Below are 21,789 nucleotides of genomic sequence, written 5' to 3' on the forward strand. Positions count from 1 at the left end.
TTTGTCAATAACTCCCAAACGGATGGACTTAGGAGGATAATTTTAGAACCATTTTGTAGAGGACGACGAGATCTACAAGTTCCAGGAAAAAATTCTTCGCTAGCACCAATAGTTTACGAGTAAATTGCAAAAAACTGTTTTTTCGTTTTTCGTTAATAACTCGTAAACTATTGATGCTAGAAACAAACTTTTATACGGAAATTGTAGATCTCGTCGTGCTCTACAAGAAAGGTTCTATGCAATTTTCCCGTATCTCCAATGGTTTAGGAGTTATTGAGGAAAAACGAAAATTTTTGTCAAAAGTTCGCTGTTTCGACGGTGATATGGTCGGATTTCGTCAATGTCAATAAAATGCCATATAATCATACTTAATTCGTTAAATATCGAAATTAGAAGAAAAATTCATAAAATCTTTCTCTTAGAAAACGTCAGTGCCCACAATTTCAGTATAAAAATTTTTTTGCCGGCGTCAATAATTAATTGGATATTTCCTTCTATACTTTTTAGCACGTGCCAGCTATCTATTAGTAGAAATATTCTTCCGATGTCTGATTTCTTTTTAATAATAGGAAATGCGTTTTTCTAAGGTACATAAACTATTGGGATCGACTGTATAGCCAATACAGCCTTAAATATACGTCCCTTTTGTACCGGATTCTACGTCAGAAATAATCTGAACCGAAGAACGTACAGAGAACGCGTATCGAGAGCAGAAATTGGATCAACGATCCCGATTAATGGACCGCGTCCAATCCGTTACACGTAGTTTCCCCGTTTCCGAAAGAAAAATTCGAAAAGTTTGCACTTTCCCCAACCCTACCGTATGGCCCTCGTAATTATTCTCCGGAGTTCGCGCAAGCGTGTCCACGTTTCGTTTCGACGAGCGCACGTGTATCGAACTTTTGTTTTACCTTCGAAAAACTTCCGGAACAATGACTGGCTCCGTTGGCCGCCGCCCCGGCGCTCCTCGCGTCGTCCTCGGCTCCTTTCAACTTGCCCCGACTGTTCGTATGCACGTAATCCAAAGTCGGTGGAAAGAACCGCCACCGAGGTTAGGAACACAAAAGTGAGATTCGATTTTGAGCGCGAGAACGATCCCGCGCGATACTTTCGTACGGGGTATCTGCGAGGATATCACATCGAAACACACACAAATAGAAAGTGAAAACCGTCGTCGCGCCGCGCCGCGAGACCGGAGTGGTTTCCGGACCCGAACGAGACGGCAACGACCCCCGCCTTCGCCGTTACACGGCGCACTTTCGCAGGAAGCTTTTTGAAAGGAAGGAAAAATGTACAAAGTAGTAAAAAGGTCCGTGGCTGAAAATCCCTTAAACGCCTCGCGCGGAAGGAGGCGCGTCGAGGATGGTAGAATGGGCGCGAGATCATCGATCAGCTTTACGATTCAATTTATTGCTTATGATAATTCTCGTTCCTCGTGAATAAAATTCCGATAACCGTGTCAAACGATGATCCGGGGCGGAGGCGTTCCGCTCGCCGCCGCTGCTGGCTGGGGTCGTTCGCTCGGAACCACTCCGGCCGCGAAACTTGATTTCCACGCGATAAACGCGATTACTAGATCCACCGCACACGCCGGTGTGTTCAAGTGAGAGTGAGAGAGTTGTCGCGTCGCCGCGCGCGTCCACGAGTTTACGCTCGCGTCGTCGGCGTTGTAACTATCATCATCCAGCCAGAATTTATAATACAGACGCTATGTACAGGCCCTCTCGTGTATCCGAGTCGACGCTAATACCCGTTCAGCGTACTACAAACAGATTTGCTCGCGTCGCGTCGTCCGTCACGACGCGTTTCCAACACGTAACCTCACTTTTCCTTCTTTTCGTCTAACACAGTAAACAATTGCATCCTGAACACAGCAGCTCACTCTCCGAACTCTTACACGTGCCTCTCGCTGTCCACGGATTCGAGCGATCGGATTGAAGCTTAACGAGGCCGTGCCGAACATCCGAAAACTGTAATTCCCGTAAGCCGGATCATTCGGCAATAATAATTTCCCGCAATTGTTTTCAATCACGCAACTGCCCGCGTTTCTGACCGTTAATCGGCCGGAAGTGATTTCCGCGCGACAATGACGTACGTCCCCGTGAACAATGCGCTCGCCCCGAAATATTAACATTCGTCGCGCGTTACGTACATACCTGCCCGCACGGAACGACGATATTTCACGGATTTAACGTCGGTTTTCGATCGGAGCCGTGAGGTAATTCGAGCCCGTCTGATCCCGCGCGTAAATACTTTCTTCGCGTTGGAAATCTTGCCCGCCCATCTCCGATAGGATCGCCGGCAGATGGAGGGCAACCGCAATCGAGTCACGTTTTATTCGTCGGTGAATGGTGTCTCGCGCGTCCTGCATCTCGAGACCGGCAGTAAACCATAGACGGTTGTTTTACGCTGCTCGTAAATCGGCAAGGATCATCGAATCCCGTGAATGAAATCAGTCTTTCCCGTCGTCCACGGCTCGCGGTATTAGCGTCGACTGTCCCCTTCATCGAACGACGTACAAAATTTTCTAAGCGCTCGCTTGGCGGGTGCGAGTCGTTCGCCGCGGGGACCGACGAGAGGAAACGCGAACGTCCTCATCTCGGGAAGGTCTTGCCCGCTGGTACATATGGTGGTTTAATTACAGACCGGAATTAGTGCGAGTAGAGCTCATTAACAGGTACAAACATACGAGCGTGGAAGTAAAAAAGTGTGTCAGAGTCGTCGAATCGATTCGGTGCCGGCCACGCGTTCGTCGACAGTAACCGGTGGATTAACGAGACAACGCGTTCGATCTTACCGTACCCCGACATAACCTGTAAGCAGCATCGTGGCGACGCTCGTATTTCGTTTACACCGAGGATATGTACAAAATGATGAGAGACACCAAAAGACAGCTCGAGGATAAAATAGGTCCCGCCGTTCCGGTCTGCATCGCCTCCGGTCGTTCGCCTGGAACAAAAACCGAACAGTTCTTATCGGACAGTAAGATACGCCACGCACCCATTCCTACGGCTTCTTGTTATTGCTATCTCGCGTAGTCCCGTGTAGAATGCTTTGTCCGATACCCGTGCTTCCCGCGCGACGCATCTCTGATAAATTAATATCGGAAATTCTCGGATTCCTCAGAGTCAGCCTGCGGATGATCAAGGATCGACCGGCTTTGGGATTCAACCTTTGGTTACAAGAATCTCCGATAATACTTCTACACCAATTTTCATCGCCGGATATTGCGTCCGGTGGTTATATCTCAAAATCAAATCGATCAGGTATTTATAACTATACTGTCGATTTCTATTGCATACTTTCCATGGTATTGGAATTACAATATTGCTCATCTTTATCTTATATCTAGTTTTAAGAAATCACATCTGTCATATGAAAAGATTCAAAATAATTCCTGAGTCACAGGACGTCTTAGAAAAAATAAATAAATGTACATTCTACGTCATTTGGCGTACAATTTGCATAATACGAGATATTTCATACATTCAGGCCGATTTGAAAAAATGTGCAGTTTATCGGTGAACGATTTATATAAAGTGGAGGATCTCTCAATGAGAAGCTCATCCCCATTTGAAAGCAGGAAAATAAGTTTTTTTTAGCAAAGCTAGATCGTTTCCATTGGACGAGTTGCCTAAACCGTTGATCTCGGTCCGAAACGGATCGTTTTAATCAAAGGTCAAAGCGTCTTCGAGAGCGGCGAGACGAAAGAGAGGCGCATCGTGCAAATAACTTTTTTACGTCGCTACTTTCCCGATATTTACCAACGATACTTTGACTACCGTCCGTTCCTAGCTTTTCTCTTTGTTAAACGCCGTCCACAAACTATTTTATGCGACGGATAGAAATGCAATTTCCGCTTGGTTTTCGTCCGGTTGGAGCTTCCTAAGAATTCGGCCCCTGGACGCCGCGTCGGCTGGAATTCGCGTAATTTACATCGACAGAAATTTGTCAGCCGCGATCGATGTCCCTCATTGTCGGCCGTAAAACGACTCGCGTGACCCCACCGTGCGACACCGATCAATCGCCGACGAAGAATTTTCGCGGACGTACAAAAAAAAAACAGATCGAAACGATTATGAGGCGTTTATAAATCTTAAACTGGAACAGTCGGCGATTCGGTGGAATGCAATTCCGATAATAATTTATGCAAATGCGTTTAAATTACGATCTCCTTCCGCCTGCGGTAAACAAGTAAGCCGTTATGCATTTTTCATATATTTTCCAAGCTCGCGTTATAACTGTGAAATTTTGTAGCGCTCTCATGGTTGAACGATTAAAACCAGCGCGAGATAGAGAGGAGCGAACTAATGGAAATTTTGAAAATCTTGTTTAAACTTGCATTAACAGAACCATTTCTCGTGGGCGTGTTCTATCCAAGGAACTGGAGGAACACGATGGCAAACATTCTCGCCCAGGCTGAAACTCGTTTGCTCCGCGTTGCTCGGCTCGAGCGTCACTGAATAAACATGCAAAACTTGGCGACTGCGTAATTGCCAAGTTCTGATAGGCTGATTGCGAGGTCCCAGATGCCTGGGAAATCTGGGAGAGGACAGGTGTGCGTGCGATGCTCGCCGGTGAAATTTTCCAGCTGGCTCGCGAACGGAACCGAGCCACCGAATTAACCCGGCGCGCGACCAAATTAACGGGTTAAGAAAACGTCCCGGATTATGCAAAGGCGAACGCCCGTTCCATAAAACGGTCCCGCGATCATCCGTGAAATCGGCCCGGCGTTCCCACTACGAATTATATCATTCCCGTTTTTTTTTTTTCTACCGTCGCGCTTGCAAATCGCAGGCGAGCGTTTCACTCCGCCGAGTAAATACCGCGGTCGTAAATAACTCGCGGTCCGCGAAAAACCGAAGCCGTTTGTTTAAAAAATATTGTCGTCCTTTTTGCCGAGTGCGTTAGACCGATGGGATTTTTGTTACACGTGAATACATCGACGGAGCTACAAATATTCGTCCCAGTTTTTGCGCAGTGATTTACACTGGCCCTCCGGTTTCAGTTCACCGAAATTTTATTTAACCGTCGAGCAATGCAATTGCGGTCGGCAAGACCGATGGACCGTCGATGATTGCCGATCAACGATGACAGGGTACAAGATCGCGCATTACCTGCGCGTGTTCCCACTCACCGTTTAGCACATGAACTTTGATGGACGCCGTGTCGGCGTTGCTGGGTTTGCATCTGTATTCCCCGGAGTCCGAGGGTTGCGCAGTTTGGATAAGGAGCCAGGAGGTGGTCACGTCGCCACCCTTTTCGGTTATCACCGAGACGCCGCCTCTGGGACTATCGTAGCTCAAAACGTTCTCATTGTAATACCAAAAGATGTAGGCTGGCGGCTCCGAGCTGAAGTGTATGGCGCACGTCAGGTTTATCGTGCTCCCCGCGCCCACGTACAGATCCGGACCTCCGAGGATCGTCGCCGTCGGTACTGCGATAAAGATAGACACCGTTTTTTCCCGTCCACTACTTCTACTCCCAACGAGCGTTCTCATTAGATTCCGGATTCACTTCGCACGCATAGAAAACGTGGTACGTACATACATTCTGTCTTTGAAGCTTTCCATGCATTGTGAATATTTTTCTAAATAAGTTTCGACTCCTGTTAGGTCCTTCTAACAAATTGGTCCTTCGAGTCGAAGTGAGTCCAGAATCCAATGAGCTATCTGTACTCGCTACTTAAGATGATTGAACAGAAATTAGAAGAAGCGTCTATGAGTGACTTAAAACGACCACCGTGTATAATGAAACGGAGGGAAATTAATTAAGATTGCAACGGTCAAATATATGTACGAGGTTGTTTGCGTGGTATTTGACAGTAATGTGAAAAGTTTTATATTGGAAGGAACGGGAGTGTCTTAGGAAATTAACGAGACTTGTTATCGGAGTCGAAGATCATTGTAATTGAAATAACGAGGCCGGTCTCGATGGTATCACGCTCTACAGAATTAAGTTTCTCAAGTCCCACTCCCAAAGATATTATTGGAAGGCTCAATGTCGTCGCGTTAATACCGTTGCATCATAATTTCGCGAAGCGTTTCAAGAGCATTCGACGACCGGAAAACCGCACTTGCATTATAGTAATTTGAGGTGACGACGACGACTCTATTCGTTATCCCTGTTGAAGATTTTTCAAGCTCTGTTTCGTTTCGCTTCGATTTAAATCGTGGAATTGTTTATTGCCAAATATTGAAAGAACGCGGTCGTGATTGATGTATTAAAAATATTGCTCGCAGCCCGCCTATTCACTCGCCGATTCATCAATCACATTTCACATTTTGCCAATAACAAGCGACTATCCATTATAATGGATAACAATTTGAGTCGCGAAAATCGTAGACGATGGAGCGTTCCTGGGTGGCTGTTAGGACGGTATAAAGGACGGGATTCGTCGAGTCGACAATGGCTTAAGTTGATGCATAATGTAGATCGTTGAGTCAAACTTACCGACGACGTTTAAGCGGAATTGGTGAGACTTGACGGGGATAGTAGAGATCTGACATTCGTACAGCCCTTCGTCTCTCTTTTGCGCCCATTTTATGCAAAGAGTCCATTCAGACCACTCGCTGTTTTGGCCCGTATTTTGTTTGTGAAGCGCTTGGAATCGCTGATCGCTCGTGTAGGTGTACGCCCCGGCCGTTAAAATGTGAATGTCTCTGTGTCTCACCCAGGATACCTTTGCAAACGGAATTTCAAACAGGAGTGAATGACGGTTATCGGGGCAGATGGACCGATGGTTAAATCCATTGGGCGACTGATTCTCATCGCGATCATTCACGAAGGAATAATTAGTACCCTGAAAAATGAAGCTCTCACTTCGGAATAAGCACCGTATGAACTAGTCGAATCGCGAAGTCGAGTCTATGAATATTAGAGGCGTTAGCTTCCCGGTAACTCCGGGGAATCTTGAAAAAAAATTGCGGGAAAACTCTGGAGAGACGTGAGTAACGTCGACGGCGGATCAATATTTCAGATTCGTCTCGTCATTCCGCGGCATTAAATATTTCAGTAAGCCGGGGTGCGAGGTCCGTGGACTCCGATACGTGCCGACGTTCGCAAACGTTCAGCGAGGCCTCTGGTATGATGCATAATTCGCGGAGCAGGGGACACTTAAACTTCGACCCCCGATGAATTTCGACGTCTTCGGGGATGACGCAATTTCATCAGCTGTACGTACAGCCAGGCGAGGCTCTTACCTCGGGAATGGGAAAGTAATCCGGTAAACTCTGGGGATGTCTATACGCTGCCGCGACGCCAAGTATCCGTCGGCGACGTCGCGTTCGCCGAAATCCCGAAACGAGGGAACCGTATAGACCCGCGTTTACGGCGAACCGAAAGTCGGGCCGAAGAAAAATTTTCTTCGATTCTCACAGGGATCGTTTCCCAAAAAGAGGATTTCCCGGCGCTCCGAGTTACAAAAGTTTCCAGACCTCCGCATTGTTCTTCTCTACTCCTCAGATTTCTAGACGTCTAAAAATTTACTGGATTCCTTCACGAAATAAAATAAACGACGACGTACACGCGTTTCGATCGCAGGAAGACCGATAAATCTGACGATGATTTTTAGTTTTTTTTTTACCGTTGCCCGTGCGATGATCTCACGTAAGCTCGGCTGGTCAGTTGAGATACCTCGACTGGATGAAAGACCGAGATTACTCCGAAGAAATTATTTCATAGCCTATTGGAACGAGAAATTGACTTTTCCGTGGCGGAACTATTAGCAGCGAAAAGGGAAACGGTAATCGGATGACCGATTCGTCCGGCTGCGTATTCTGAAGCGGTGGACCGAGCAACGACCTCGTGTTTAATCGGACATTAATAAAACTCCCTATTCGTTGCATAACGAGCTCCGATTCTTTTAATTACATCGTTGAAAATTTGCTCGCGAAATGCAAATTGAAAAGTTTAACCCGCATAAGCAATTATCGACCCGGTCGAACAAAAACGAACGCGCGGAATGGCTGTCGCAACAACGGCGGAGGCATTAATAATCGGTCGCGGATGGAAGTTGGTGGTTGCACAAAGCGCATGTCATTTGCTGGAGGAAGTTCGGCGGCAGAAAGCTTATGAATCCTCGGTCGTCGTTCGAGGCGATATATCCCGGCCGTAATTCATTCCTCAATGTAAACCGGAAAAGGCAGCTGTCTCCGGCGACTTTGCACGCGCGCCGAGCGTGTGTACACGCTGGCACCACTTAGCGTATTTACACGAAGAAGTAAGTTTGCTTCTGGCGAGTCGCTCGGTACGAAACTGCGGGTGGAGAAACAGTTTACCGCGTCCAAACTTAGCCAACAAGACACCACCGCGGGAAACGAGACTGCGGGAACGCGTCCAAAATGATGAATGTCGAACGTTAAGCAAAACTGCTACGCAGACGCAACTGCTAATGGACTTTGGTAGAAACGACCAATCGTTCGTCCCGGGAATAATAAGTGAGTTTTCTTCCGCCGGCGCAACGACCTCGAAACAATCGGTCCGAAGCGATGCGACTGGGAGAGACAACGGCGTATGAGTATATGAGTATGAGTATAACAAGTATTAAAATATTAAATATGAAAATGCTATTCTCTGCGCGATTCGTATTTGAATGGTGTTGCCGAGCGCCGTCCGAGATGGCGCAGTGGTGTCAGCGTCATTCCATAGTGCGGAACGTAGCTCCGTCTCAGATTCAGTTTTAAGTGTAAAAATTACTGCAAAAGTGAATCTACTTTTACTAAATACTGCATTAGTTTGTCCCAAAAGGTACATAGTTTCATATTATCATATAGTTTTACATAATCTCTCGATAATTCATTCGTATCGAATGATTGTCTGCCGGCGTCGTCCAACGTTCGGTCCTGTAACCCTTTTCCCTCCAATCTTCACTCCCCGTAAGCAATAAAAATGCGTTTAACAACCTTTTTGATGGTTTTCTCGGATGAAAACCTTAGTATTTTGAAATGTAATCTCAATTAATTGATAAATCATTTGTATCGAATGATTATCTGTCAGCGTTGTTCGATTGTCGGTCCTTTAGCCCTTGTCGTGGAACATTCGGTCCTTTAGCCCTTGTCGTGGAACATTCGGTCCTTTAGCCCTTGTGCCAATGTTCGAGCAATGAGAATGCGTCTAACAAAAGTTTTCCTTGTTTCTTCAGATGAAGACAGTTATCATCAAGAAGCATAACCTCACTCAATATCGAAGAGGCATGACTGCGACGGAAATGGAGGAAGGTTCGGTACATCGGTGTTAACGGTGAGTGAAATTACATTGAATTCGTATTACTACCATTTCCTTTGGCTTAATTCCTTTGCTTATTTATATATATATTTTAAATATTCGTTAAAAGCTCGTACAGACGCTTTTACATAATTATCTTTCGATTAATTCGCACACATACGTTTGTGATACTGAATATTCTTTTTATGATCGATGCTTTTTATTATCATTGCAAATTGTTGAATGCCTGAAGGATTGTTTTTATTGAAGTTCTGTCTTCAATTATTGGATTATGTAAAAATTAGCATGTTCTTGCGTAACAAGAGCAAAGGGGGCATAACTATATAGAGTAACCTGTTGAATTTACATTTCGATTACGTATTAGACTCTTTCATGTGTTTACGATGATCAAACATGTCAGACGAATCGTTTTTTAAGTAGAATTTCCTGCTCAAAGATGTTCGTGTCTACTTTTGTACCTTCTAGTTGTATCTGTGGAGCAATTATTATATCTTTACGACGAGCACGTTAATCTGTTGCATTTCTTGCGAGTAAATGCGACTCTGTACCAACACGTTTGTCATTTGAATTGTTAATGACCGAATGCAAATCAGCCGTGAGAGCATCATAGGATACATTAAAACGAATCTTTGAACCTGGCGTTCGAATTCGAAATTGAAATCCTTTTCGTCGAGGTTGACTCGAGGCGATTTGTAATTCGTAAGAACGCAAACTGGAACGTGCAATTCAATCCTTCTAGCCGACACTCAATCCAAGATAAGGAAATCGATCCTTATCGCAGATGCGTGTAAAATTCACACATGCGAACTGTATTATGTACATATATGAAAGAGTCGCCGAGTGGCATGCAAAGTGTCGAGAATCACGTATCGAGGAAATCCGTGTGACCTGGCAATTCGGACGCGGGGCAAATGGAATTTCACGGGTGACGCGGGACAACGAATGAAATTAAGGCACGCCGATCCTCGACTGTATAATGAATTTACTTAATACGGTTTACACACTACGGAACACCGGAATTGAACGGCCGCGTTTTTATCTCCAGACCCAGATCTCATTCTTTCTCGTCGTGTCCCTTTTTTTTTTCTTTCTTCTTTCCCGGTTGCTTCTTTTGTGCTCTTGATATTAATTAAACCAGGGTACGGTCTGACAAGTTGATCGAGGAGACGGAGCGCAAAAAGCGTTCGTACACAAGTGTATCTTCCAACAGGTTCGTTTTTGTTCCCGTTTATGAAATAGTCAAGATAATGTACAGACGAATAGCGACGGTTCTGTGTAATAATTCTAGAACGTAATCACTGCGTTATAACCGGAGCGGCAGGATGTTACTTTCGATCGAGCGGTACCTGTAACGTCGATACCGCGATTCGCGATAAAATTGAGTTTCCAGTTGCCTTGAAGGTCGATTAACGTCCAATCGAACCCGGGCAACTCGATTATTTCCTGCAAATCGCTTTTCCTAAGGTCTTTACCAAGACCGGATTTCCTCCCTCGTTCAGTCAACGGGCGTACACCGGTCTTTGTCGTAATTACCTCGCCGCCACAAATTTGTCGAAACCCCACTGGCCTACGACGGGCAGGAGGGTTGGCGGGGGAATCCAGGTATTTTCTGATACATTAAGCCGGCCGTAACAATTTTTCCCGTTATGCCCGCTTCCCGAATGGAAATAAATGTTCGCTCGCGATTGGAAATTGTTTCCGGCGGAGTAGAAGATTTCGCGTAACGGTAATAGCGTCGGGGGGTGAAAGGGTCTTACGGTTTTGTCGCCCAAGTTGCGGACCCTGCACGTCAGGTAAGCGTTCTTCCCGATCAGAGCCGTGACGTTACTGTTCTGCGAGTAGTCGAACGTCGGCTCCGCGTTCGGCTTCAAGTTGGACGGGTCCACCAGCAGCTGATTCCGCGGTCTGCTCTGACTCGCGTGTCGATCCGCGTTGTCCATCGCCCGGTCTCCCATGCTCAATGTGTCTGAAACGGTAAACGAATATTTTTGACGTGAAATTGCTTTGACTGCGAAATCCGATGGAGCGAAAGTCCGCCGCTTTCAAAGGTGTTATAAAGTTATGGCTCAATCGACGGTGCAACGGACAAAAGAATATTGGGAAAGACAGCGTGCAAAGAAGCTATTAAAAAAAAAAGTCGGCTAAAAGCAACGAGCAACGATGCCGAGGATGTAGAACGAGACGGAGGGCAATAAACGCTGATACTGACGCAATCGCAGCGTTAAAAATCTCAGGTTTTCGCTTCCAGGCTTCCAAATCATTTGTAGCAACGAAAAAAAAAAAGGATTGAGGAAGGTTTAAACGTTGATACGCATGACAACAACGAAAACCGGTGTTGCACACAGGTAGAGCCAGTTCTCTCATCTACTATGTATCGATCCCTGTCCAGCTATCTGCGCACTAATCTCTCCGATTCTCTGCCACTCTCTCGTTGCACGATACACGGTGAATCGCTGGCGGTCCATTTGTTTTCTCTCGCTGACTTCATTTTACGACCGTGAAACTAGCTCTCGGCGCGGTCAAAAGAAATTTTCGATGCGCGAATTCGCAAAGAGTGCGCCAGTCCCCGTCGATGCGTTTTAATAATGAAAAAAAAAAAAAAAAAAGAAGAGGAAGGACGAGGTACGAGGAAATGGAACGACAAAATAATTCCCCGTTCTGCGTGCGCCGAGTAATTGATTTTACGGGAACACGGTTCTACATTTATTTCGCGTTGATCCAGAGTGACGGGGTAAATTGTCCAACTATCGGGAAAAATCGGCTTTTAAATCTGGCTGTTTCGACGAGGATACACATCGGGACGCTTATTAAATTCGCCGTTGATGCGTGACGTCGCGAGTGCTAATGCTAATTGCCTCGATTCTTCTCCATTAACCGGTCAACGAATTTATTGCGGCGCGCGAACAGCCAATTACAACGGGGCGAGGGGCGCGTTTTAAAAAGTATCGTTGCACACCGTCGGAATCGAGTGAAAAATGTAACGGAGCCGCTCAGAATGGGAAGATTGTAAACCTGGTGAATCTCGAGTGTCTCTGCTGCTTAAACGTAAGAATAGGGATCGCGCACGAAGTGGCTATACCTCACTTTCTTGAAGAAGCATAATAGCCGCGGGATGTGGCTATAGCCGGAAGGAGATTGGACGGAATTAGATTAGATCAGAGCTCATTACACTTTGGCTTAAGAGTGAATTAGGTAGAGAATAGGTCGGCCGGGAGAAAAGCCTTGGCTATTGCCTTGGGCGGTTTCGTATCGTCCTCCATTGTTTTTCTCGTGATCCATCATGGCCAGAAAGAAACCGCGATACAGACGTTCCCTCGCTTGAAATGCGTACGCGGTGACGCGGGTTATTAATATACATGAACGGGGCCCTCGGCTCTCCCGTACCGCCTATGCTAATTCATCCGCGTGTATTCTTGCGTAAATCACTTTTTCAATCGACCGCCGTCGAGGAAACGAGTTCGTTGTACAGAGAAGCTTCCTTGAGAACTTGAAAGCTCGACGGTGATCGAGTCAAAGGCAGGGTTACTTCTTTGTGGTACTTAAAGTATGAATCAAACGCATTATTAAAAAATGAATATTTATTTTATTGAATCTAGCTTAACATAATTTACCAATCTCGTTTTACGAAACATTTCATGGTATGAATGTACAATTTATATGAATATATTATTTGTTTTGCATAAGAATAGATATTATTCGAGTTATATATTAATATTGCTCGAAAATGATATTAAATACCAAATTGCCTGAAGTATATATTGTACTTCTACCTGTTTGATTTAAACATATGGAATACCAGTTATAATACGAACGGTTGGACGTTGTTAATTAACTTATAGCGAGCTTTCTATCATCGCAAATGAATTCAGCTTTCAATTGTCAATATAGACACACAAAGACCAATGACTTGCTTAAAATATAATTAACCACTTGCTCTTTACTTGTTACAATCGAAAATCACATATTAATTATAATCATTGCGAGCAGACGAGTCATCGTAAAGGGAGGATGTTAATCTATTAATTAATTAATGTTTCTATTCGTTTAGTCGGTCGTAGTGGATGATCGGCGGTATGGTTATGTAATAAATCCGTCGCGGGATCATTTCTAGGTATTTTATGCACTTTACCGCGCGCCAGGTTTAATTAATTCTGTAGCAACAACTAAGCTCCGGGAGCTTGTAACGAGCTTTTCCACGCACCCCAGGGAATCTCCGCTATGGCTTCCCGAAACTCTATCCCCTCCCTCCCATACTACGTTTTCGCACATTGACTTTCAGGCTGTCACTAACGTATTACTATACCAACGTTATCTCTCGTCTCCCTAATCCACGTTGAGCTCCTCGCATAGGCGACGCGTACATTAAATACCGAGTGTACTTGAGAAGAGTGCGATGAAAATGCAGCGGTCGTTTCTGTAAAAATTGATGGACTCAACGTCCAGTCCTCGAGCCTCTTCCGATCGTGGTAAAAAGTATATAGGCTCTTCTTTTAGGCACGTACAATTTATCTCGGCTGACGCGAGGTACCCGACTTTACTCTAAAAGCTCATCAATATTTATAGACGTATGATAGCTATATGTATAATGTTATGGACTATATAAACGTGTCGGTTTATAAAATCGAGGCCGTGACGCAGCCGACGTCTCTTCGGAATTGCGAATTTCAATTTCGGAACGCAGCTCTCGTCCGAATCATTGTTGACCTGCCATGATCCGCGAAAATTGTTTCGGATATTTGTCAAGGTGCCTTGCGGATACTCCGCAAATCTCTTTATCCCGACTGGACGCTTGCTTATTCAAACCACTGTTCCGTCACGAATTTCTGTTTACTCGTTAGAACCGCGTTGCCGGATCGCGGACGAGTTTACAAAGAAAGTTAACGGGCGACGAGTGTAATTGCCAGAATGATTGAGCGCGGTTACCGTTCCTTATCGGCGGTAAATCGCGGCTAATGGAAAATAACGACGAATCTCGTTGGAAGTTCCTGGCTGGTGAAAATAAAATTACTCCCGCGGGCGCCGTGATAAATTGCAATGACAATTTTCAATGACTTATGAACCAATGCAGCCGCGACAAATTGCGGCCCATTCATTTTCAGGTGGGCACGAAGGAAAAAAGATCGGTTTCGTCGCGGATTCTTTCCACCGTAAATTCACGCCGATTTCTGATATAATCGAACTTGTCGACATTCGTCGTTGAACGGTGACTCACAGCGAGGGCACAGTCGTCAGTCGGCGCAAATTGCATTCGCTCCCCCGCTGCATTAAGCAACTCGTTGCTGTATTGTTCGAGTTATTTAGGAATTCCAGCTGTTTAGTTAGTCGAATGAATTTAGAGAACTGTACACGGATCAGGATTATTCAATCTACTCAATAAAAGGAAACAGAATTACATTTTTATTTTACGAGTTACAGAATCTAACTTCATACCAAATAGAACAATAAATAACAACGAACAGTAGAACAAAAGCATAGATAGATTTCCTTCTATAAAAAAAGGAAAAAATGTATAACAAATTATTGGTACGTGGATAGAAAATAAGTAAGAAGATTGCATCTAACGACGTGACTAGAGTCATTAAACGTGCCATACTAGTAATTGAGTTCATTTGCTTTCGTGGATATTCTGGTCATAACAATAACGTGATCTGAGTTATATGTATCAATAGAGAAGATTTCAGATGCTCGAAGGCAACGAGAGGAAAAGCGAATCAAATTTATGATTAAGAAAATAATTTCAGATATCGTTCTCGTCTCTTCAAGCTTGACGATATTACATTTATACATTATCGAAGAGTCAGTACTGCTCATAGAAGAGTCAGTCGGCAATGATTAAATACTCTCTACTATTCTGAATCTTAATCTAAATTGTAGATTAACAAGATTTACCCTATAATACCTTATTACATTCGAGACTCCCGTTGTCTATGAGCTAAACATGTTGCAAATAGTTGTGGGGCGCTCAAACGACTCGCTAACTCGACTTAATCTTGAAATTGCGACTGCGCAACCACTGTCGAGGTGATACACCCGCAATCTGCAGACATACGCTCGCACACGGAATGTCGTAAACGATTACAAGTCGCGAGAATCCATTCCCTTGTTATGATCTCTCTTGAGCGCGGCGAGAATTGGATTTACCTTCGAACGAAAATCCCGAGACGACAGACGTAACCGCGGCGCCCTGGCCCGGAGGATTTCCACGCAAATCACATCGGCGTTTAGAGATTAAGGTATTTAAGGGACTCTGACCCGGTTCCAGCCGGCGGCGCCGCGCCGTTCACTCCCGAGGTAAAAAGCATTCCGACTTTTGTCGCCTGAATATTTAGACCGTCCTTTCTCCACCGAGGGTAATGACCTTTACCGAGGCATTCCTCGTTTCGAGGGGCCGCATTCTTTCCGTTCCGTTCATAAACGAATTAAATAAAATAGTAAAATTTATTATTCGAAAATAATCACGTCAGAATTCTGTAGGGCCATGCTGGCGTCGAATTAACATTCGAAGAAATTCGCTGGGTTAATCAGGACTGGGCCCGCGGCCAGGAAAAATGAATACAAGTTGTTCTTTTCAGGCCACAGTTAATTATCCCCGACGGGTTCCGTGCGTATTTAGTGTAAATCAGAGAATTAAGCGCAACCGCGGCCGGGCACATCGGTCTAGCTCGCCCCTTGGCCCTTTATCTGTCGCCAGAACTCGGCCCCGGGTCGATAAATAAGTTCGATAACGCGGCCGGCTCCTTATCTTTTAAATAGGCAATGTAATTTAATCACACGGGGGCGGTCGCGTGACTGCGTCGCAGATTTGTCTCTCCTTAGCTACGCGGCGTTATTTTTTCCCGTCGCCGCAGATTGCGGGGAACAAATAGCGTCGTGGTAGGTAGATGGTGTAGGTAGGTACTGTAGGTATGTACGTATGCGGGCGCGTCTGCATAACTTTCGCCCGGAATGATTTGTGGACGGGGGCAAGACGCGAGCAAAACGACGATGATATTGATATATGCGCCGCGATAAGTTCCGGTCGGTCGAGTGCTCGAACGAGAGAGACCACGCTCATCCGATTATTGCGAGCGTTTAATGGAACTACGAATTCGATTTACATTATCTCTCGCCGCCTCGGTGCCTTCGTTAAACGGCGAAGGAAAACATGGAACGCGAAGACACGCTTAACGCTCGGTTATCAAAACTGTGCCAGTTTCGCGGAACGTTGAGGCAACAAGCCTCGATTGACACAATCGATTAGGCGAACGTATATAATAATCGTTCGGATGTTACTCCGTGTATACTTGCACGGCGGGGGACAGAAACTGAGCTGCGACGAGATTTATAGAAAACGTATGAAACACGCGAGGAGGAAGCGAATATCGCGAAACTGCGGGCTCGCGTGTCCCGCGGGAATTGTGTTTACATAATAACAAAAACGTAGGTGTACGGAGGCGGACGACGTGAATTAAATTTATCCGTTTTGTCGGTGAAAAGGCGAAATTTAAATAACAATAAAGCGGGCGGTTTTATAATTTATACCGGCCGAAACTAGCCGAGTTATTTGTTCCGTTAACATTCAGAAGTTCCGCCGGCTCGGTAATTGTGACGACGAGACAAAATAACGTTCGCCACACCGGACCGTGATTCATTTTCTTCCTAGCGAAAAGAGTAAAGGCCGCAGTCTAAGGCGTCGCAATTTTTTTTAATAATATAAATATTTCGAGTCGTAATTAGACGATTCGCGATGCAACTCGAAACGTCGAAGATCGCCCCCGCAATTTATCGATGCGTAAGCTGCGCAGCATCAGTCCTATTAGCGCCGTTAACAATCTCAGATCAGATTTCATAGCCCCGGCTAGCTCGCTGCCTCTTTGCTCCCGTGTCGCAACAGGCAAAAGGAAAAGAAGCTGAGGAAGACAAATGGCAGAGCGTTCTGAGAAAATGGCAGGAGATAAAAGCAATTAATTAAAGCTCGAAGCCTCCTCCAGCTTCCTCGTCTCTATTTTTTTTTTTTTACAACACCCCCACGCCTCCTCCCTCTCTCCGTCGGTGAATCCGGTCCGCGGAGGTCGATCCACCGCGTCTGTGGAAACGAGCGCGACGCAACGACACGACGTATGCATTATAGGACAAGTGGGCCACGTCGCGAAATAATGGAACGGCCATGATTTCGTGAGTTTATCGTCACTCGTCACGTGACACGGAAATGCAGCAGGACTGGCGCAAGCTCCCGCGCTTAAACGGGTCGAGGGTGCTCGCGCTTAGGCTCGTAATTAAAACACGCCGGAACTTAATGTTTCCTACTCTACGAGAGCCCCGGGGTAACAAGCCCCGCGTGGGCGCCGCGGCGCACGTGTGCCACGCGCCTACGTACGCTGCGTCCGACGAACTTCTTCCATTTGTTTAATCGAAATTAGAGAAACCAATTCGCTGGAAGCGTGAAATAATTCACAGCTATTTTCTTGTTCTCGTCGGTTGGTCGCGTTTCCTTCGAGGTGTAGTGAGATGCCGATCCGCCCGAGTAACGAGCCGTGCCTCGGGCCACGGACTCGGGGAGGAAAAAATTTCTCAGGCGGTTGAAGAAGCGCCGTTTTATTATCGCGAGAAGTTATTTCAAGGTTCGTCATACTTCCCGGTCGTCGGGAACATAAAACGATTTGAGGGAAACGAAGTTCCCCATTTTCAGACGGGGAACTCGTAGTCGCGGAACACCTGCCAGGTGCATCCGAGGAAGTTTATTTGAAAATATCGCGCTTCCTGATTGGTCGGTGAAACTTTCGCTCCATCGTTCGCTGGTCGAATATGAAATTAGCGATCATGTGCCCCGGGAAAAAGTTCTACGTTTCTAACTTTCCCGCTAATCAATCCTTAATTCTCTGATCAAAATTTGACACGTATCATAATCAACTTCAAACTGTTTCGTAAAAAGTTGTACAATTTTTCTAAAACGTGAAAATGAGTTTCTTCCGAACTGAATTCTGTTTGTAAATCATTAAATTGCTGGTGAAATTATTTTATTCATCACACGGATGTTCACAATTTTCCTGTGCTATCTCGCGCTCGAGCTCGCCGCGCGATCCGTTCACGAAACCCTTCCGGCAGATAAGAACTGGCAAGAAGGGTAGTAATATATTTCAAAGGGATCTAGAAGAAAGGTTTTGCCGTTTCTGCAAGGGATTCCACGAAAGTGAAACGGACACCTTACAGTTTCAATTTTGTTAATCCTGGTAAACGACCCGTTTCCCTCTTTTAATGCGCCGCCAACTAAAATCATTCCTTACCAGGACACAGTCTTACGACCAATGCACTCGGTACGTGCGACCAAGAAACAAGCTATTCTCGAATTTATAGACACACTAATTGTACAGTAGCTTTTTCCGAGTTAATGCAATTTTCGAACAACAGAAATAAATACTTTTTTTTAAGTATGTGAAGCTAAGGGTGGTTCGCGTGCTGGGCTATAAAAATATCTCTGAGAAAAGATTCGCCAAGATATTTAGACGTTACAGTAGCTGTTCGAATATAAAACGCTTTACGGCTCCGGGATGTATCACAATGGGAGGTCGGCAGTTCGAAAATTATAACAAATGATCATAATGCAAAAGAATGAGAGTCACGATCGGTCGGGCTGAATCGCGCGGGCGGTCGGTAGTCAGGGCGGAGAGGGGCCTGGCCCGATTTATCATCGAGATAAAGGAATCACAATGGTTCCTTCGTCGACCAAGTTCGATAGCGTGCACCGAAACCTACAAAACTCTCCGGCGACGAAGCGGAGCAATAAGATAAGATTCCCAAAAGTTCTCTGTTTGCCCGGGTCACCCGTATGAAAAGAAATAGCTCCGCCACGGCGGAATCGTGTGGAGACACGAAGACGCACGCCGTTCTGCTGCAAGTGGAAGAGACGTTTGCGTGGCCCGGCCAGAAGAAACCATCTCAGCAGAAATAGGTTACCATTTTTTATCATGCCACTCGCCGTCAACTTCTCCTCACTGACATAAATAACTGTTTCTCTGTCACGTGTAAGCAATCCAACGAAAATAATCGTTCATAATATTTTTATAAATAATTTTTAATCCAAATTATTTATTTATTTATTTATTTATTTATTTACGTATGTATTTTTTATTGAAAACTCTTTAATAAATCTATAGTTTTATCAAAATTAGAATCGCAATAGATGTTGAGGACATATTATATAAAACGTGACATAGAACGCGTCCGATCGCTCTTCTACAAATTTTATCTATTTCGAGTGGCTCTTATCACGCGATGAATTTTATTCGTTGTCCAGGGCCACGTTAGCGTGGCATCCGTGCGTAAAAGTAACGACCTATATAAAATACATGGGATTTTACTCGCGCTATTAGCATAAACTTTATTACCGCGTCGTTGCGGCAAGAAGGCTCGTACGGATCTCATCGCGGAGTGGCTCCGATGACAAGCGAGCAGATACCATCGGAAACTTTTCCAGAAGCTCGCCGCCATCAATCGGGCGAGCGCGTTAATGAGGTAGCCGCTCGTAATTAACGGGAAGCCGGTATAATATTTCCTTATAACTCGAATTAAAATTCACCGCTAAAACCCAATTACGAATTAATCCGCGAATACATTAACGAATCCATTTCTCATAACGAGGCTGCACTGCTTCTTTTTTTTTTTTTAGTCTACTTGTGAATTTTATACTAACGACGATAAGCGTTACAGGATGCCGCGTGCGCGTTAACACCAGACGCATTAGCGTTAGTAGAAAGTAGCTCGTAACTGCATTATCCGACGGCACCAAGTTAGCAGAGACAATTGGGAAGAAAAAGAGTCGAGTTATATCCGCGCTAAGAATATTCTCGGGTAATTCGAGGAAAGTTCCGCGGGGCGAAGGACAAACGTTTAATTTACCGTAGGAAAGTTGAATCGCGGCCGAAGTCTGCCCAGCGGGCGTCGAACGAAATTGGCGAAGTTGTTCGACCGGGACGACAATGCTGTAAACGAGGTGTGAAAAAGGGTGGCGAGCTCTCGTCGCTCGTCCTCTGGTATCGGAAGACGCGTTTGACCCCGAGATGATAGAACCAGGACGTATCAGCGTAGGTACATGTATCGTGGCGCCGCGTTAATTAGTTTAGGTGATCGATATTAACCGGTCACGTTCGGACCAGACGATCGCGTTACGTTTCGCGCCGGAAAGGAAAAGCTTTCTGTCAGTCGGCGCGTATCATTCGGCCGGCAGACGGCGGACTTATGAATAATGCATACGATAAATTCGCGTTGCACGCACGCATGCACGTCTGTAATTCCATTAGCCGTGCCATTTTGCCGCTCGATGGCCGCTAAGTTTTCGATCGAACGGCCACCGACGTCGTTTAGACGCGGGGCGATTACTCGGAATCGCTGGGACCGAAACTCGAATCGGTCGAGCGATTTCAATTTAAACACCAACCGGGTGCAGCGTCATCGTTTCCGGCGGCCGACGGACTGATTGATAATTACCTTCCGTACACATGAAGAGTATGGCAGCAATGGACAGCCTCGCCTGCCACCTCAAAGCCATGTCAGCAACTGTTTGATGCCGCGTTCACTTTGATACCGGACCGATTCACATCCTCTTCACTGGGTGACGGCGCACCGTCCACCCACTGACATACTGACACTTAAGCGGGAAATCCTTATCGGCCGTACGCCGACATCCTCGAAACTCGAACGAAACGACACCTTCCCCCCCGACTACGCGTTTTTCAATTGACACCCGGGGAGGAATCGGACGTTCGAACTTTGGTGATCAACACGATTTCAATTGTCGCGAGCTCCCCGCGCTTACTCTCCTGCCGCCTATTGTCCTCGCGCGAATTTTCCATAGGACGGGCTCTCGCGCGCGCGAAACCAACCGAAAACGTGCACACACACCCTGCGCCGCGGAAAGTTTCAACGATACCAACCCCTGCGGAAAGATAACACCCGTCGGGTACGTTTACGCCGAAACTTTGCCCGTAACCGTGTCACACCGGGAAACTTCCGTGTCGATTGTTGCGACGGTCAGGTCGTCTCGGCGGATGTTACACGCGTCCCGGCTGACAACTTCTAATCACCAGTATCGGCCCTGTAAATTGTTTTTCTTTCGCTGACGACGTCGGCCGACCCCCGGGACACTTCACTGTCGTTCAAGAAAGAAATCTTCTCATACACTCGCGAAGTCTCTCTTTCACAGGGTAACTGATCTGTGTTTTATAGTGAGTCACCCGAAAGTATCGGGGATTGTAAACGTGCGCGTTTCTCGCGGAACGATCTCGTCGCAGTCCGATCGAGGCATAATTAAAAACCCGGTCGCACACAATCCACACTTGTTCACGACGTTCAAGTCTGGTCGAACGTTCCCTCGAACATCTCCACGGCGGCGGTTCACCGAGCTGGGCGATCGGGTCTCTCGGTTCGTTTTCTTTCAAGAAAAACCGTGCGCCTGTGTGCACGACATGGTATATAGGACGACGCGACACGCACCACGTCTTGATCCGGTGGCAGATTTACCCTGACTGGGGAGATTCTCGGCCGTGGGAGCATGCGCGTTTCCGATCCACCTCCCGTGATGGTGGAAGA

The 21,789-nt window shown here is 46.0% G+C and overlaps 1 protein-coding gene and 1 long non-coding RNA gene across 3 annotated transcripts in view; one reads left to right on the forward strand and one right to left on the reverse strand.

Moving 5' to 3' along the window:
* Window positions 1–455: 455 nt before the first annotated feature.
* On the reverse strand, window positions 456–21,715 carry LOC108625812 (carcinoembryonic antigen-related cell adhesion molecule 1). Its single transcript, XM_018026115.2, has 5 exons — window positions 20,689–21,715; window positions 10,983–11,191; window positions 6,454–6,682; window positions 5,138–5,437; window positions 456–2,949 (listed from the first exon to the last, which is right to left on the reverse strand). The coding sequence occupies exons 1-5, from the start codon at window positions 20,747–20,749 to the stop codon at window positions 2,849–2,851; spliced, it is 900 nt and encodes a 299-aa protein (XP_017881604.1). The 5' UTR covers window positions 20,750–21,715; the 3' UTR covers window positions 456–2,848.
* Window positions 8,639–21,789, forward strand: part of LOC113464411 (uncharacterized) — an 84,038-nt gene continuing 70,887 nt past the window's right edge. For both annotated transcript variants that reach the window (XR_003389270.1, XR_003389267.1), the window contains exons 1-2: window positions 8,639–8,748; window positions 9,143–9,240. This is a non-coding gene — a long non-coding RNA (uncharacterized LOC113464411). The remainder of the gene's footprint in view (window positions 8,749–9,142; window positions 9,241–21,789) is intronic.

The sequence above is a fragment of the Ceratina calcarata genome, unplaced genomic scaffold, assembly GCF_001652005.2.
Source record: "Ceratina calcarata isolate Rehan_Ccalc_2016 unplaced genomic scaffold, ASM165200v1 scaffold12, whole genome shotgun sequence".
Taxonomy (NCBI): Eukaryota; Metazoa; Arthropoda; class Insecta; order Hymenoptera; family Apidae; genus Ceratina; species Ceratina calcarata.